This window comes from Plectropomus leopardus, chromosome 23, assembly GCF_008729295.1.
Source record: "Plectropomus leopardus isolate mb chromosome 23, YSFRI_Pleo_2.0, whole genome shotgun sequence".
NCBI lineage: Eukaryota > Metazoa > Chordata > Actinopteri > Perciformes > Serranidae > Plectropomus > Plectropomus leopardus.
The window spans coordinates 9138164-9157425 of record NC_056485.1 but is presented as its reverse complement, the minus strand read 5'-3'; the positions used below and the strand labels follow the sequence as shown (position 1 = coordinate 9157425).

Here is a 19262-nt window from a genome sequence, read left to right as displayed (position 1 = left end):
AAGAGCATCCAAGTGGTTGGAAGCTGTCTCTCAACAGCGCTAAAATCTACACAAGCTGAGGCACTGAATCAAAGTTCATTGTCAGGAGGAACAGGTAGGACATGAGTGTGCAAGGGTATGCAGTTTTGGAGAGATAGATCATGCTCGACTTACAGTGCTAACACATTCACAAAGACTGGGGGTATCACATAAATCATTTGGTTTAGGTCGTGTTACCTACATGCAGTCAGAAGTGGAAAATATCAAGTTAATATAGTACAGTATGTAGCTACCAGACCCTAAAAAACAAAAATCAGAGGGTCCATTAAGTTTTGGACCGTACACAGTGACAGAACAGATAACAGTACTTCTAAAATGAATGGAATAGTATTACACCCCAACATAACAACTTATCTACTTATGGAAATATAACACCATGCTTCTTATCAAAGACATTCAGGCCACCTAAATACCTGAGTGGCTTTGTTACAGATAACCTCAGAGTTAAAGACATGGTACTTTAAACACTGGAGACATTTGAGACGCTAAGACCCAATAGTGGCATCCTCAACTCTATTGTGATAGAGATTCCCTGGCCATGAAAGGGTTTCTTTTTTTCTTACATTAAGAAAGTGGCTTTCAAAAAGGCGCACACCCCTCTTAGAAATTCCTGACAGAATTGACTTGCTCTGGCATCTTGAGTTTCAATCTGATAGCTCCAAAATTGCCTCTGCAACCAAAACCTTCAAAACGTACTCCAAGCAGCCCCTTCCATTGTTGTTGGCATGTGTAACAGAGATGGCTTCGCATTCTGCGGGTTTCACATTGGCTACAGATATTCAGGTGACACAGAGAGATCCTGAGGGTATATCAAGTCAGGGGGGCACGAGATGAAACCAATGAAAGCTTCAAGTAGGGCTTTATAGCGATCTGGTGCTGCTACCAAACACCCCTGTGTGTTTGGAGCAAGGGCACGACCTCTACAAAAACCTTCACTGGCACAAATCATTGCACAAGCCAGCCCTAGCTTGTTTCTTTGTCTTTTCACATGGACAAAAGTCCAAGCCATAATCAAGGTAAAATCAAGACAGCGTAACATCTCAGTAATGCCAAGAAAACACGATATCCAAATAAGTTGCGTTTGGCGCAGTAAATTCTGATATTGATACAGGTGGCCTCCCAAGCTGAACAATGGCTGTTCCAATAACAGATCCCCCTGGAAACTGAACAGCCTGCCCTTGGACGGGCTCTCCATTTCTGTTTCCAAGGATTAGAAAACCAACTGGACCCCTGAGATTACCCTGGTGCCCGTAAATGTGATGCCTCTAGCAGGTGGACAGGTAGTGAGCACTCTGTTAATCTTTAAGAGTTAGGTGGGCAGGAAGAAGGGAATTATGGGTCACGGAAAGGACAGAGAGGTAAAGACATGTGTTAGGTCGGTGTGGTTGTGTTCTGAGCGGCAGCGCGACCATCTACACTATAGTGATGATAATGGGGATGTTTTTCATTGCCTTTCATATTCTGACCTTTTTTGAAATTAATTTCTGAAACTATTACAGATGGAAAGTGCCTCGAGAACTGCATATGTAAAAATGACCCGCCTTCAGTGAAACTTTCCCACGATGAAAAAAACTATGACAAAAAATACTCTTTGACAACCTATGACATGAAAATTTCAAAGATGAAAGAATGATGAACTAATTACTGTTTTAGCAACCTGCACGTATATGTGGAATCATACATTTCCCACTCGTGGTTAGTAAAACATGTCTTTATTAAAAGTTAAGTTAAAAGTAAAACTTATCAATGGACTAAATGTGTCTGTGTCTCACACAAAATTAAGCAAGAAGTGGCAACAAAACAACTGGGACAAACCACACAAGCATGCAAGCCAGCACACAGACTTTTGTGTTCATATATATATATATATGGACTAATATGTCGTCAATTTTTGTTGAAAATGTGTTGTTAGTTTAATGTTTATTTATTGTTAATATTTAAATCACTTAAATCTGAGGACAAATAATAATTTTGGTCAAAATAAAACCTACATCACTATTCTGTGAGAAAAGTAACATGGCCCACCACCTTTCTAACTTTCATTATACCTGCACTCTCTACCTTTTTCTTGTATTGAACAACAGGGGTGCAATCTGTATACTATATGGACCTACAGTCAAAAAACAAAACTGTGTGGAAACTAGGTGTAAATCGGAAATTAGTGGCCTACTAAACAAATCAAAAATGTATGTTATACAAAAAGACCTCTTTAGCGTCTGTGCTTGGTTTTAACTGGACTCATCTTTTGCCTCTGCAGACACACAACCCCATCATTTAAAATTCCCCAAACCATGATTTGAGTTTTTTATACATTTAAAAATGATTTTACGGGGCGTTTTTCTTTCAATCTCTCTACTTTTGTCCATTTCTATCAACAACTGAAATGTTAATAGACCATTTATGGCGTGAAAACTCATTTAAAACTCATATTCAGTGGTCACATTCTCTTGGATTAAGAGCTCAATAAATTTAGGAGTAATAAAATATTTTCCATCTGATGAATAAAAAAAAGACTTTAATAAACTGTGGAGTGAGCTTGGCACCACAAACTGTGATACTTTCTGGTTCTGGTTGCTGAATTTTTAAACTATTATTACTCTGAGAAACCTGTTATTATTTCAGGACTGCACTACAGTATACTGTGTGTGCTGCTTTATATGCTTTATGCATAGCCACATTACTGCTTTGCAATTTTTCATATTGTGTCTTTAAAATTTTGTGTACATTTCTCAATTGTTTCAGTTTGAGCCTTGGTAACAGAGTAAATCTTACTTTGTTCTTCTTCAAAGATTACTAAGAATTGAATCTTGGTCATCATAACTGTAAGCCTAACACAGCACAAGAGAGGGACGGAAAGATAATTACAGCCACTGAGCAGCTGACCAAGTGTTTCTGATGAAGTAGAAGAGGATGGAAGCACCAAAGAGCCTTGCACACAGCAGGATTATGACAACAGCTGGGTGTGCCTGATATTAATGAGACACAAGTGGTGGATCTGCCCTGATTCACTTGCGTCATCCAGATAACTGGGGCATGCAAGTTAGGTGAGTGTCCAGGAGCCAAGGTCTTACGTACAGTAAAACTCCTTGACTTGCACAGCTGGATCCAACAGTCTGACCAATGTAACCTTTGACATGTCAGACAATGATTGGCAGTCACAAAGTCCCACCTACATGGGAGTTCTGCTGTTCTGTGTGTGCGATTAGTGGGTTCATTTGCACTTTTAACTAACTGGCCGAGCCTCTGCAACAACCTGGATTAGTGCAGCGGAAAGAAAAGCAATCCGTCCTCTGCCCTGGATCATCACATAAACGCAGGGAAATGTCGTTCCAAATTTATCTCAACAGTTGGAAACTTTGTCAATAACTGGCTTAATGCACATAGGGGGTACGGCTCCAATCAGATACCATGATAAAATTAGGTTGTTGAAGTGCACAGAATTTATTACACAAACACAAGCTCGATAGATTTAAGGCCAGGTGCAAAATAAGCATGAGTGCTCCTCGCCCTCTTAAAAAACAAACTTGACATGAGAATGTGCTTACCTCTGGGCAAACCACTACCATATTTCTATTTCTCTGTCTTTTTCTTTCTCACTGGGGTAGAGGAAATCATCTTGCCCTCAGTGGCCCTGATCCACACCTTAACCACGCTGCACCACACTGCAGAAGAACAAGGCAAACTAGAGGGTGGGGTCCCTGCAGGGCGTGCATGCACACCTATGGCCCATGTGCACGTGCATGCACTGGTCATCTATCTCGCTCTTACTCGCCTACACATTCTGAGTTTGACCTGTGAGGAGCAGGAAGCCTGGGAGCTGAAGTAGGCTTGAGCCCGGAAAAGGGAGAGGCCCGTAGGTGAACCCCCAGACCCCAGGAGCAGGGCTCAGCAGGAGCTAAGTGAGTCAGCCAGTGGGCATGCAAGGCCACACTGCTGAGCTAAGCTGAAACTATGAGCGTACAAAGATTAGAAGGAGGAAATGAAACAGGGATTTATGATATAACAATACCTTTACCCTGCTTGCTGGGCTTTCTTAATAAGCACAAGACATAAATCAAATATGTCAAGCATATAAAAAACAATAAAATGAAAAGACAGACATGGGAGCCCACACTTGCATATTTACTTTCACCCAAAAGATAATGGCATGTTGGAGCAAGAATCACCTAAGGTTGCATTACAGACAAGCATGGATGCACAGATAAAAGTTTAAAAAAAATCAAGACAAGCGAGACAGTTTTGGCACACATTGTTGAACATGAACCTACATCCTCCGCTGCACCTCAAGGCGGTGTGTCTGCCTGACACACCTGCACACAGCAGCAGATCCAGTTACTCAACAGCTGGTGCAACATGCAAACTGCACATGCTTTGATTCATTACAATTTTACTTTTTAAGTCGCTAAAATACTATAAAGAACACCTCCACCTTGCTATATTGCAGCTGTCTTTCAGCATCACCGTGGTCTGTAAACCTAAATGTTTTGCTAGCATTGCCCATTTCCACATCTGTTGTTTAAATTAGCGGTCTGCAAGCTCAGTCTGGTTTTAAAATATTCCCCTGCAAAAATATTTGTTGTCAGCCTAGATTAAGCCGCTGCAATTACAACCGCATATTGTAATATTAACGCCGGGCAAGTGAGCATCATTCAATATGAGGTGAGAGACTGGCATTTTGTTAGCTTTGGGCAAGTGCAATAAATTCCAGAGCTGTTATGCAAAAAAAGGCTGTTTGCCAGTTACATTTAGGTGGAACTATAATGCGCTCAGACAAAATGTTGAAGTGATTGATCGACCAACTGTCGCGAAGTTGGCTTTCTCGTTAACATGTTGTGTGCTGTGAGAACATACACAAGCCAGGTTTTTTTTTTTTACAGAATTATTCCAGTTACATTATGCAGTTTGTTTTATGAAGGTTTTATGTCACCTTTTCTAGATGCATGGGATTATTTGTCTTCTTGCTGCAGCCTGCAGAGCCTGTGACAGTTTAAGTAAAACACTAAAGGATTCAAATGCTAAAACAATCTGCATTCAATGTAATTTCTGTATGAGACATGTCAATTAGTATACAAAACATTTACAGAATTACTTTCCGAATCTTATATCGCATCTAATTCCACTGAATAGTAGTACATGAAGTACAAAAATGACTTCCATTTGACTATGAACAAGGTTAATGGGGAAAATGTGAGTCTGATGGACAGATTAATGAACCATAAACTGAGCTCACCATTACGACTTTTTTCCTTTAACAAAGTGTGCGTAAGGAGTGCACATCAGATAAGATCAGGACATTACTCATCACTTTCTGTGGGTAAATGTTTAATCACTGGATAAGGATTTGTACTGAACTTTACATTTGTTGTGCAGGTTTGCTGTAATAAATGTTATTTAAGAGTGCATCCTTATATTCATTTTCCTTTGATAATCCATTGACAGAAAAAGCTTTCAGAAAAATGTCTGACACTGTCATGGTGATGATGTCTGTAATCTAACTATTGACAAGGCAGTACACATGTCTGGGCTTCATCAAAAAGTATCAACCATAACCATGCAAAGTGCTCATTTTAAAAGTAATTTCATTACTTAACTAATTGCTGCAATTGACTACAGCACTCAGAACAAACCCGCTGATCACCTAATGTAGGCTTACAGTTTATGTTAGGTGACCATGAACATGTATATTAGAAATCTTTAGGTTTACTAAGAGGAGCATTTCTTCTCTTCTGGTTGAGGCCAACTACTTTCCCAAACGCAAATGTGCATTATAGTATAATGAAGCCATTACCCGCCCTTCTGTCTCTGATTGGCTTATCCTTACCCTAACCCTAACCAATCTTAAGCCTGATTTATGGTAAGGTCCTTGACACTCTTATAAGTCTGTCTGTTAGTGGCAGACTCCCCTTGTTACGATGGACTAGGAAATGTAACCAAATAAATACATACTGTTGTTTTCTTCCCGTGGTATGCCAGCGCAACACATTCCCATAAAACACCGGAAAATACCACCGATTTGTCGGTGGACCTTCACGTCTAAATATGACGGGCTAGGAAACCTCCTGCATCTGTTGTTGTTGTTCTGGAATGGCATATAAATTTAGGTTTGTTATGTGCATTGTGTCTTTTCAATATAAAGCTCTGTTTTCACAGAAAATGCACAGTTTCTGCTTTTTACATGCATACAGTTTTTTTCCAAAATACTCTTACAATGTAGGCAAAACACTACATTTTTATGTGTAACAAAAGCACATGACTAGTTTTAGAAAAATAATAATAATAATAATGATTTGGATTCAAAATCACACAAGAAGCAAAAAGCGGGCTCCCTGATGAAAGTCCAGGGTTTTTTGGACCCATCCACCTCCCCTCCAGACTGCCCTATAAAGACTTCCTAGCTTTTTATATTACGGTAGTTGCTGGTAGACATTGCAGACTGCTGCGGCCTGGTCTGCATCATACCGCCCGAAAGTAGCCTTTTTCCACAGAATCTGACATTGTCTACGACAAAATTCCCCAGGTGCACAACATAAAAGGAAAGTGCTGAGCAACACTGACTTTTGCCTAAAGTTTGTAATTTCTGTTGAGCACAAATCTGGTTTCACTCCTTTTGCCTTAATTCAATCAACCCAACCAACAACAGCAAGGAGTAGTAGCCAGTCAGAGGGGGAGTAGGTCAGGTCATGCTTTTACTATCTTAGGAAACACAAATTCCTTCCCACACCTTCAGCTTCTGTGCCAAGCTACTATGCACCGGAACAGTCTGTCCACTGATCGCAGAGACCAAACTAATCTTCGTCACCCTTCTACCTCCTGTCAAACTAATCCTGTCTTAAAATCTTCATCCTGTTAGTATCATACATTTTCTTCTCTCTGTGTCTCTCTCTATCATTCCCTTACTGTTTCTGACCTCCCTACCACCACAAAAAAAGGTCCTCGAAGGCTATGCATATTTGGCAAAGACTCGGTTCCCTCTGATCATGTAATGATTTGCCCGTAACGATTACTCTCTCATGCGATGATGGAGCGGTTTGTACCTGTCCCGCAGAGAGCTGCAGCCAGGCACATTCCTGCTGCGCCCTCCTGCCAATCAACGTCAGCGAACGTACTTGTTTCGCACTGACACACACACACGCATCTTTCACCAACTTAAAACATACAAATGGCTCTTGCTCACTCCTTGCACTAATACACACACACACAGCATGCCATTGTTTGTCAGTGAAAACATCCCTGTTTTCTCTCTGCGTCAGTCAAATCCAGCAAGCCTCTCCCTCATTCCATCTTCCGCCTGCATTTAAAAAACAAGTCAACATTAAACTAAATATTCTTGATGAATATTGCAATTCACCTCAGGCATTATGTCACCTTGTTGTGCAATCTAACAACATGATTTCCTGAGGTTTCATCAAAATCCATTTGGTAGTGAGATGGTAAAATGATGTAGCGTGCACCTGGAGTGAATATTGTATGAAATATTGAGTGTGACAGATGAACAGACAGATGTTTCCCTGCAGGAACTTAAAATGTCAGCAGGTTTATCAAATGAGATGTTATTTCTTTGGGTCAGAAGTAAGAATCCACTGATCTTCCACTCTGGGTGGAAGTTTTTATTTTGACCAAAATAAGAACAGTCTCAGCTGAGAAACCAACACAAGTTTGAGTAGAGAAGCTAACGGTGAAAACAGTAGTGGCAAAATTACTGTTTGAGAGTAAAAACATGGTGAGTGGTACTAAATACTGAACAGTACTGATCTTGGCCAATGATAGCAATCAGCTTTGGATAGTTTATAGATTAAACAAATAATCTACTAATCAAACAGCAAAGTCTTTGTGTGTGTCCATTTGTGATCATTCTGTGTCCCCTCTCTGAATTGTACCTTTTTGCAGGGTCGGAGACTGCATCACAGACAGAACTTTTTTTTCCCTCAACAGCAGTTTGTTGAGTTTGAGTCACAGAGTGTCACAGTCTCTGGTCTGATCAATCCGATCAGATAAGTTCAGATTGATCGATAAGAAGAGCAGCCACTGCACAGGTGAGTGAAAGCAAACTTTTTGAGCCAGCGCTGGACAGCAACTTGCATGGTTTTATGGGAATGCAGATGGTTTCATCTAAAGTAGGTTAGAAAAACAGTAAACAACACTAAAATGAAATTATGTTGTTTAAGAAAACAGAGCGTTTTACTTCTATATTAATTGACTAATGGTTGCATTTCATTTTCGCCTGTGCCTGCTGCTCTGTCTGTACCCAGAGTACTCTCTGCGCTCTGAAGGTGTGGTGCTCTGAATCACTGAATAGTATTCACCACGCTAATGAATGGTGTAACTTCTAAAATGGAAAATCTATTATGTGGCGGCAAATGCTGACCTTGTGGCAGGCCACCACAAACAAATACATGTGGGAGACCCTAACAAGAAAAGTCTGACAGGTCACAAGATTATAAATGCACAAGAGAGAAGAAAAGTAGTGTCCTGCTACTCATTTTCAGAATGTGACATTTTCTTGAAAAATACTGGATAGATTTACCTCTTCAGGCCTCTAACAGTTATTGAGAGCTAAAAGGTTTAAAGGTGAAAAATCATTTTCTATCCTGATCACGAGGGACTGCTGCTTCAAATATATACATACACATTCCTGTAACCATTCATCAGGCCCTTCAGTGCATCATATTTTGATAGATGTCATTTCTTGAGAACTCTGAGATCTAGATGCCGAGTGTGTTGAGAGACCTTGTCAATAACTATAATAAGAACAGTCAACATGGAACAAAACTTATGCTAGGCTTCACCTGCCCTGCACCTTACTCTCAGATATTCACTCTCTGTTTCTCTGTCCATCTCTCAGTTCATCTGTCTCTCAACATTGAGCTTAAATGATCTGAACATGCAGTTTAGGATCTTTCATATGGAGCTGAGTATCCAGTATCTGTCATATCATCTCGGTGGCTTCACAGGCCACCTGGTCACCACAATCCCAACTATTCCAGCTATGAAGCAAATCACGCTGAGATGAGAGAAGAAACTGTACCGATAACACAAGAGGCCTTATTTAAAAAGAGCATTACTGTATGTCCTGCTGATGTGGAGGAGGAGCAGGGAAAATGAGGGTGAGTGACATGCTCAATGTCAAATGTGCACTTTTCCAGGTCATGGTTGCCAAATACTTTTCAAGCTGCATACCTGTCATCACGGAGACAGGAGGAGAGGAGGGGACGGGGAGGGGGGAGTGCTGAGAGGACTCGGACTGCACATATTCACGACAGATTCAAACAAGCTGGGCGTATTCGAGACTGCATTTCTGCGTGTGGTACATGTCTGCCCAGCGAGATCAGAGCAAGACACAAGCGTGGATGATGTCACCGCACAGTGGTATGCTGGGACAGAATTCCACAGTGGTAACTTCAAATGCGACGCCACAATGAGACAAATGCCATCAGCGAGCCAGAGACCGTAAAACAACAGTGACCCGTGGGTGCATTTTTCTCATAGGGGTAATTATTTTCAGAGGTCAAACATCAATCACTGCACAACATACAAACAACAAGACTGTACAGGCTTTCTGAGAGCATAAAAAATTTGAATAAAGGTCATTTAAAGTTCACAGTCAAGTTCACTCTTAGTTCAGACCTGCCTCTCGAGTCAAGATACGACCTCTTAAACCAGGAATGTTATTTTCTTGGTTGAAAAAGCTTTAATCAAATACAAACTTTAAACCTAACAAGGCAAATTTATAACAAATCTTGGTCACAACCATTTCTGAAAATTTTCAGCCTGCATAACAGATCTCCTGAGATCACTGTAAAGCAGCCTATATTTTCCATGACTTCCCATTTTCCACCTCATTCCTACAAATAACATATAAACACACTTAAGATACACTTAATACTTTAAACAAACATGCTTCCAGACCACACAGATTCCCCAGACAGGGGCTTCCTCAAAAAGGGGAGACCCAGGCTTCTTCACAGGGGCCACAAAGTCTGAGCTGCGGCCGCTACATCTGTGCTGTTTCACTGCTCACCACGTGTGTGTGTGTGTGTGTGTGTGTGTGTGAGTGCATGCGTGCATGCATAGTAGAGCATTTCATAGAGGACACCGTGGCCTAAAGGTAATCCCTGTGAGCAGCCTGAGAATGATCCCATGGTCACACCACACACAAAGCAGTCACAAGACTATACACTCACACACAACTTTGTTGTAAAGCATATTTACTCAAGTGTAATTTTGAGATAAGAATTCACTTGAAGTAGACTAGCTGTATCCTTGTTTCTAGTTATGCTAAGATAAGATAAGCTAATTAGTGATGCCACAAATGTTTCCACCAGGCAAAACTTGTAACAACACTGGTGAAACTGATGTCTTACTAAAAGACTTCACTGACCACGCTCAATATATGTAGAGCATTTACTTTATTCTTAACGCTACATCTTTCTCTTCTCTTATGTCCACACATGGACGCATGAGCCGGACAAGGTCACTGTTACCTTGACCTTTGAACACCAAATTCTAATCATTTAATTCTTGAGTCCATGTGGACATCTGTGCCAAATTTGAGGAAATTCTCTCAAGGCCTTCTTGAGATATCACGTTTGTGAGAATGGGACGGACAACTCGCGAATATAATGCCCCAAGCCATGGCTGTCACCAGCACAGAGGCTTAAAAAAATAAATACATAAATAAAATGGTAGTGAAAAGGAATGAAGGAACTATGTGTGCACATGAATGGCTTTTGCTCATGTCATGTCAGCCATAAGTAGTATGAAAAATGGTCTACACGGACACTGAAGCACGCACATTTACACTGAGATCCACACACCACGCAGACACACACCTACTTTGCAAGCATGCATGATTACATGCTCATCAATCTGCTTCTGTGGGCGTATGCATAGTAATCCTAATAGCACATCATTTGTAACGGGGTCTCCAGTGTTTAGTCGTGGCGGCTCAGCGTTTACTCAAAGCACATGTGGCCACAGGGGGAAGCAGATGTGAGAACACCAGAAAGCGTCATTAGCCTTGCAAATATTTGCCATAGAGACCCTGTCAGACAACCAGCACAGCAGACTCTCAGTCAATCATGTTTCCATTGGATTTAGCTGTCCATTATTACTTATAACTGTTCTCACACACCATATGCAACCTCCTTTTTACCCTTTCCCAGAACGAGTGAGGTCAGTGAGAGAGATAACTGGTCTTGTGTTTGTTTTTCATGCCTGTCAGCCAGTGAGTGGATCTGGAATTACAGCATCTCCATTTTCTCCAAGAGGCTACAGTTGAATATTTATGTTTTACTCTCCAAATGTATGCTGGTGGCTTTGTTCTACACAACTCCTGCTTGGCCTTTTGCTCTCTATGCACACATCATGCAACGCTTCCACTCTCACTTCATCAATATTGCTCCTTTTTTTCCTCATTTCTACAAACATCCTTGTCTCTGAGTCTGACCCCCTCTCCACTTGCAAACTCCTAAATCTACATCAATATCACTTCATTAATATTCCACTCCACTGTAACTTCTAACATGGCACAAACAAATTTTTACTGTGTTTAATTTAATTTCCTGCTAAATGCATTTACTGCATAAAAATACTGGACGCTGCTAGCGTGATGGAACCTATTGGTTTACTCCTTACATATATATATATATATATATATATATATATATATATATATATATATATATATATATTACATATATATATATATATATATATATATATATATATATATATATATATATATATATATATATATATATATTTGGATAACTGGGTGGAGCAAGGCCAATATTAACCCTCTTGACTTTTGTCATTCTATCTGCAAATAAAATGACATTCAACGATGGCATTGACCGTTGTTTTTCTGTTGGATCAAATCAATTTTGCGCATGCTAAAAAGCTAAGCTCCAGAATAACGACCATAAACTTAAATTAATGAGCAGGTACAGGCCTAATTTTTAAGCCACGGAGACTGCCACTTTACTATGATATGATAGTTTTTGCTTTGTTTTATATGTCAAATTATTTGTCATATTAACATATCAATTCCTTGAATACTTATGACCTAGTTTCCCTAAGAAAAATACACTTTTTTCACTCACTTCTCTAACTTGACTTACTAAAGGGATGAGGTTTAACCATTGTCTTGCACATTCCTTTGATGCTTTCTCTTGTCTGGTTCCTCTCTTTCTCTGCCATTCTTGACCTTTTTGCCTCCAATATCCTCCTCTCTTCCTTCCTTCTTTCTTCTTCCCTTCCTTCTTTCTGCAAAGTCCAGTCTGGCTTCTTCCCCTCTCCTGACCATCCTCCCCAGCACTGTTTCAACACACACACGAACACACACCTTATACCTGCCCTCCCTTCTAATTAGGCGTCACAAGAGGGGCCTGAGTGCTCCCTCTCCCCTCTCGTTAGCACCACTCCCCGGCACTCCCACTGCAATCCCACCCTGGGACAGATCTGAGGTCAAGGCTAGGGCAGAACAGAACAGACAGAGCTAGACGCATGTGCTGTAGCCAAGGCAGAGCAGCTCTACTGCAAGGTTCTGCTGCTTTTGAGATCGTTTGTGTGTGAAAAATGTGCAAGCCAGATGATGCGTGGAGGGCCCCGGCTGCTGCAAATGAAGTTTGAGCTGGCGTCCAGGAACACACAACAGGATAAAACAACAACGCTCAATCACGCTGACGGAAGGGACGTGGGCTCGCTGCAGATGGAGCCCAAGATGTTTCATCAGAGGAACAGGATGCCAGAGGCTCGGCTTTCAAGCCCGGCAATGACAAATAAACCTTATGGAGAAGGAACAAATACATTCATAAGGGGCTCCAGAGGAAACAGAGAGGGGATGGGGGGCAGCCACCTGCAAAATCACAATAGAGTTGACTATCTGTGATGGGCGTGGGACCTTCAGAGGCCATCACTGCTGAACTGGACACAAAAAGTCCCTCTGCTGTAATGTTGCCATCTGCTGGCAGCTCTTTATCAATGCGTGACGGCAGCCTGATAGAAAATCAGAGAGTTTTGCAGTGTGTGTGTGGTACAATAAGACATATCTCATTTCCTGAGAGCCACACGAAACCACAAAAACGTATTATGCTTTTTGATATTGAAGTCTGAACAACATGCCCTCTTGCATACACTCTGGCATAACACTGCAACATGACTCCAAGTTATGCCATTTACTGGCACAGGCCGCTTTGGGCAGTCAGTCACAGCATGTTATTAGAACTTGGCATCAAGTGATTGAAAGGCAAACAACACTATCAAGTTCCACATGATTTTGAAGGGTAATGGCAAAAAAAACATATTCTGATGTTCCACATCTTTTAATTTTCAGTTTAAATGCTTTCATGGCCTTGTTTGCACATGTCTGTATGCTAAATATGAAGCTAGGACCAGTTTGCTTATCATTGAGACTGGAAAAAGGGGGAAAAATCCCTTTTCAATATGTCTTTCACAAGTCACAAGCAGGTAATTGTAAAAAATAATGGATGGCCATGAGTGCTCAAAATACTCAAGAACTCATTTGGATATCAGCATTGTTTCAACATATAAAGTAACAACAGAAATAAGCTGTTTCCGTGTCAGTGTGAGTTTGTTGGGACCATTAAATGGCCCGGTGTTGAATGTTAACTGCTGCTGCTGCTGTGTTAGCTCGTGCTAACCAGTGCTGAACCCAACCTATGTAATGGCAGCAATTGAAAGTTTGCTGATTAACTTTTAATTTATGGTTTAATTGGATACTTGATGCCTGGTTATTCAATAAATGTATTTCCAATGTTGGCCAATTTACATTTCTATTTTGCAATTACATTTGCAAGGACTCTATAATAATTTAATGCAAGTACTCAAATAAAGAAGTTACTTAAAATGCCTATACCTAGTAAAAAAAAAAACAACCAGACAGAGCCAAGCTAGCTGTTTCCTGGTTTCAATCCAAGCCCCCAGGAAGAATGCCGGGCTTTGAAACAAATTTTTAATAGTGGCCAAAAGTGGAATACACCATCTGCATCTGTCACATGATGCCATGTGGCTCAGAAAGACTTTCTCCTACCGACTTACTTTGGGTAAGAGACATATGTAAATAAGTGGATACATTTCTGTGAGTGTCAAAACCGCCGCAAAATGACTCACATCACGATCAAGATTTAATCCATTCAGTTAGATAACATTAATAAAGACTAAAAGAAGCAAGATTAAATTTTTTGATCGCCATTTAAGCTAGTGGGATGCTAAACTGGAAGTAAGCCGCTTTAGTCTCGACAGCGCATGCTCTATGGCCCCATAATGCCGAAAATCTGCGAACTTTCATAACACAGAAATAGAGTGTTTTTTTGCTTCATGCAATACTGAGCAGCTCTCATAGGAATGACGGGGGCCCAGCTGCATGCTGTATTAATACATCCATGGTTTCAATTATTTATGCTAATCTTACACTCCCCTAGCACTAGCTTCACATATAGCATAGAAACATGAGAAGGTTATCAATCTTTTAATATTTGCGAGAAAAGCAAATAATCAAATTCCCCATGATATAAAACTATACATATTATTAAGAATTAGGTTCAGAAGTGAAAGACAATAGTACTCTGTCAGGTTTCGTCTGTAGTTGCACTCGGAGCAAGTGTCTGTCACAACTGGAATTTTCAAAAAGGGGAAAAACAGTGTTTTGTAAAATACAATACCAGAGACTAGCTCATCATCTAGAATAGCTAGCCAGGTTTAATTTTATACATTCTTCTCAGGTCTTGCCCCATTGGTGGAGTCTCTGATTGGGGATTTTCTGTTTCTACAATGGGTTCTTTGAACTGAAGGACTTTCAGGATTTTCAATACAGTAAAAAGAAAAAGTACAAATTGGAGATGAGTGGTAGACCCTAGCCAAGCTATTGGCTTAGAATAAATGATGTTGAAACTGCATTTTCTTTGGGACTCAACATCCAATAGAAGCTGCCATGTCTTGTTCTGTTCGGCAGGACTTTTCATTCATTGGCCCACTGAGAATGAAGAGAAGCTACTTCCTTTTGGCCCAGCTCTGTAGGGATGAATGCCTGCTCTCTGGATTTCCACTATTGGAAAAGCAGCATCCCAGCACACCTGAGTAGGACACACAGGAAACATTGCTACTGTGCCAGGAACACTAAGAACATTAAATGAAAAGTGAAACATTTCGCAGCGGGTACCTTGGCAATTTATGCAAACATGAGTACCAGTGAATTTTGGCCCTGGATTCAGAGTAACATTGCACACATACACTTCCACACTAAGCAGCCCTGGGTCTCACTCCAGAGATTAAGCCCAGATGGGAACAATGAGATGAGTATGAAGGCTTTTGCAGCATAACTGAAAACATTCGCGTTTGTTAACGCACTCCAAAAACTTGCTCCATCTATCCATCACTGGCCAGATGTTCTCTGAAGCCCTTTCCTTTTCTCCTCAAGTGGGACCAATCCCTCTCAAAATTAATTCACTTCCCATTCCACTTGCGTCCACAACAAAGGCACTCATGAAAGCTAATTGGATAGTTTGTGGTCTTTACGATCAAGCAATCAAGCCAGGGAGCGTGTTTCGGAGAACAAGAGATGTTGTTGTTGACGGACGATCACTTGGGACCATTTGTGCGCCGTGACCCCACTTAATCCTGCCGTTAGACCCCAAAGCCTCCCCATCCTGAGGACTTCAATACACTCTACTCGCTGCATTAAGACTCTGAGAGGGACCATTTCCTTGAATAAACATCAAAATCTGTTGCTTTTGCAGCTAATTTCCTTTTGAATTTCAGCTGAGTATGGCAGCCATGCAAGTCTGGCAGCTGACTCAAATCCATCACGTCGAAGACAATAAACCGTGTCGTTTAGCAATGACTCCCAAAAGGAGAGCAATTTCACCCACTTCAATAGAGATATCACTGTCACAGTCTGTTTGTTTGCTGTGATTTATTTGCAGCAACGATTTTTAGAGGTTTAACCCAATATATTCGCCTACATTTGAGTTGGAAAAAAATAAACTAAGCAGACATCTAGTTTGTTTTTAGTTAAGATTTATCTCTGTCCTTCAGTGTCCCTTTAACTAGGGATTTACTGTAGATACTGACCTAATAAAGATGACTGGCCAAACTTCACTGATACACATTAAATACAGTTTACAATTCTTCTGTTTAGCTAAGAAGTGTACAGCGACCGCTGGTATTCTCTACTCCCTGCTTGTGCTTCTCAACAATGTACTTAAATGTGACATAGAGATAGGCCTTTACTGATTAATTAGCTTACATTAGCTTATGTAAGCTACCAAAGCAAGCATTTACAAACATTTGTGAACGTAAACATTTTTTTGCACTTTTTTAACTGATGGGCCAAGTCATGGATAAACATTAAATACAGCGTCCAATTCTTTTGGAAAAACGTAAAGCTATCACTGATATTTCTCTACGTCCTGCTTGTGCCCCTCAATAAATCCACTTTAATGTGACACAGTGGTGGGCTTTTACTAAGTAAGTTCTTTACTTTTACTAAATTAGTTTAAGTTGCCAAGCTAGCGAGCATATGCAAAAATCCATGGGACACTTTCTGCACTTTTTGTTAGGATGTGGTTTAGAAAAGTTTCACTAAGGTTATCTTACTACCAGCAACCTCCTAACAACAGGGATTTTGAAAATAATACAGACTACGTTGCTTGTTCACGTTAACTTACAAATATCTTGATACGTCACAGAGAGATTAATGAATTTCACATACTGGAAAAAGACATTATGATACTTGGTTTAATTTGGTTGATTTTGGTCATTTTCCAACTTAAGTGACTCAAATAGGGCCTCCACATAGAAGAAAAATAATAAATAAACAATAATAAGTAATTACTATTGGAGCACTGACAAACAAAGCAAGTTTATGGCTGATACCGAGATTGGGCATTGGAAACGATAAGAGGGGAGAAAAACAGGATCTGTAAAGTCCTACTTTTAATTAAGGTTTAACATTTTACAAGTATTTAACTTTTACAAAAATGCAAAAACAATGAGAGGCACAGAGAGGTGCCAAAACGAACAGAAATGAAAGCATACAAAAAGGATTTGCTTTGCTCCGTCGCCCTGGCTGGTGCCAAATCATGGTTTACGGGAACTAACATTGGTGCTCATAGAGATGCTTGAGTGTCTTTTGAGGGCACAGCCTCCTGCTCACACAACCACCTTCAAATCCCCATCCAGCAGAAAAGTTTTTTTTTTAAAAAAAGTGTTTCTGGAAGGTTCCACTTTGCTGCACAAATCAAGGGAATAGAGCGAAAGCAACAAGACCCTCCAAGAATCACTCGAGGTATGTCATTATGTCACCCACAAAGGAAGGTCTATTCCATTTAGGGTTGGAGCCACAGGCCATTTGGCCCACACACACAAGTCACACAACTTCCAGCAGCCGTACACACAAATATAGAGTCTCATTCTTCGGTTAAATAGTAATGCGGAGACTTTGACCTAAGAGAAGAGGATGAAAAGAAAAGGCCACCGCATAGCAGACCCCAGGAGGCAGCACTTGCTGATCCCTGTCTGAAACAAAGCAATGGGTCACTCTGGTGTGTGTGAACGGATAAATGTCCGGTGCTGACTCATGCTTGCACAGATGGCAAAGCTTGTCATGTCCACTTGAGCAAAAAAGAGACATTATTCAGTCTTGATATGTGACATGTACACATAATAATCAAACTACCGCCACTTGTTGTTGCACAGAAGTCAGTGTGAGGGCGCATTACTTCAAACGCTCTAGATGCTGAACAGAAAAGTAATCATGAAAATATAATCAAAGGTCTGACATCAGCAGCTTCACACTGATGCTCAAACCCATGAATGTGCCAATTCATGATTTTCTTCCCAACAGGCCTATTTAAACTGTAACACAATCAGGTCAGCACTGGACAGTGGCCTGGAAAAGAGTTGCAAAGCCTCAAGCGCTTCTCTGTCACCCACATTCACTGATTACAGTGTCTACATGCTCAGCGGGGCTATATGGCAGCCAGGGTGTCTAAAGCCCAAATCACCTTGAGGTGCTATTAGCACCTGTCGTGGTCATTTACACATGCTGACAGTGGCATCCCGCCCCTCTGTTTGAGACCTAAAATCTGTCTGCAGGCAAAACAACTGCTTTGTGTTCAGCTCTAGCCTTGCCGTTAAAATGCAGCATGTGTCAGCTTTTACACAACACTGCCTGCATGAATTAGTCTTTCGGGAAATAACACATAAAAGTATTCCAAGAGCCCTTAGTGCAGAGATTTTAGAAGTTTGTTCCATTTGGGATGATAAGCTTTGACCTTTCAGAGGATGAATTTCAGGCCTGATATAGTACACTCTAATAACAAAAAAATTGTTTTTACTTTAAAAAGTTACTGCCCTAAAATGTTAAGTTGACTGGATCTGAAAAGAAGTTGAGGTCATTTCTGCCATGATTTAACTTGTCCTCTCAAATTCACTCAACTACACATTTTCAGGCAGCCCAAGCATTTTTAAAGCTTTGTTTTCCTTTTACAGTGTAAGGTAAAATAAAGGACTCAATTTTAAAAAAGCTTTATCAGTTATACACATTTAAATACACCACAGATGAGAAAAAGTTCACAACATTTAAGTGTATTCAAACTGTCCCTCATTCTCTAAATTTCCTGTTAACTATTGCTTGTTGGTGATGCCTTATGACAAGATATATTTGCATTTCCAGACAATACCACACTGTTCCTCATTTCATCCACTGTGCAGCAGCATTGGACCTGCTTCAGCATCACTGGAGGAAGAGGAAGCCACTGAACACTTCATCACATCCCAAAATAAAATAATAACAAATATCTGTATATATCTGTAGGATCAGAGCAATCGTGTAATGAACTGAATACAGTATGGATACAATAAAAATGTCACTTAAACCCAAAGCACCATTAAGTTAAAATAGTGAGTTTTCTTTTAGAGACAGGTCATATTGAAAGCACTAGATGTCTCCTTTCTTTCGCAATAACTTAAATAAAAGAATTTTTTTTTCTTTTTTCCTTAAACTTTTTTTCTAAACGGCCAAAATAACGGCGGTTTCGTGGTGCGTCAACCTCACAAACGCATCTGTGACGCGTCTTCCTCGTGCACATGTTAAATGACTGAATCAAACGTATGAATGTAAAGCTTACCTTCACACAAACGGCGAGAAGAACCAGTCCAGTCGTCCACAAACAGCCCCCTGTCATCTCTGACGCTGTTAAGTC

General features: G+C 40.5%; 1 protein-coding gene across 1 annotated transcript in view; it reads right to left on the bottom strand.

Annotated features, from left to right (window-relative positions):
• LOC121961924 (ADAMTS-like protein 1) overlaps positions 1–19244 on the bottom strand; it is a 105803-nt gene extending 86559 nt beyond the window's left edge. The window contains exon 1 of the mRNA XM_042512036.1: positions 19188–19244. Coding sequence (XP_042367970.1) covers positions 19188–19244 — 57 coding nt within the window. The remainder of the gene's footprint in view (positions 1–19187) is intronic.
• Positions 19245–19262: the final 18 nt, after the last annotated feature.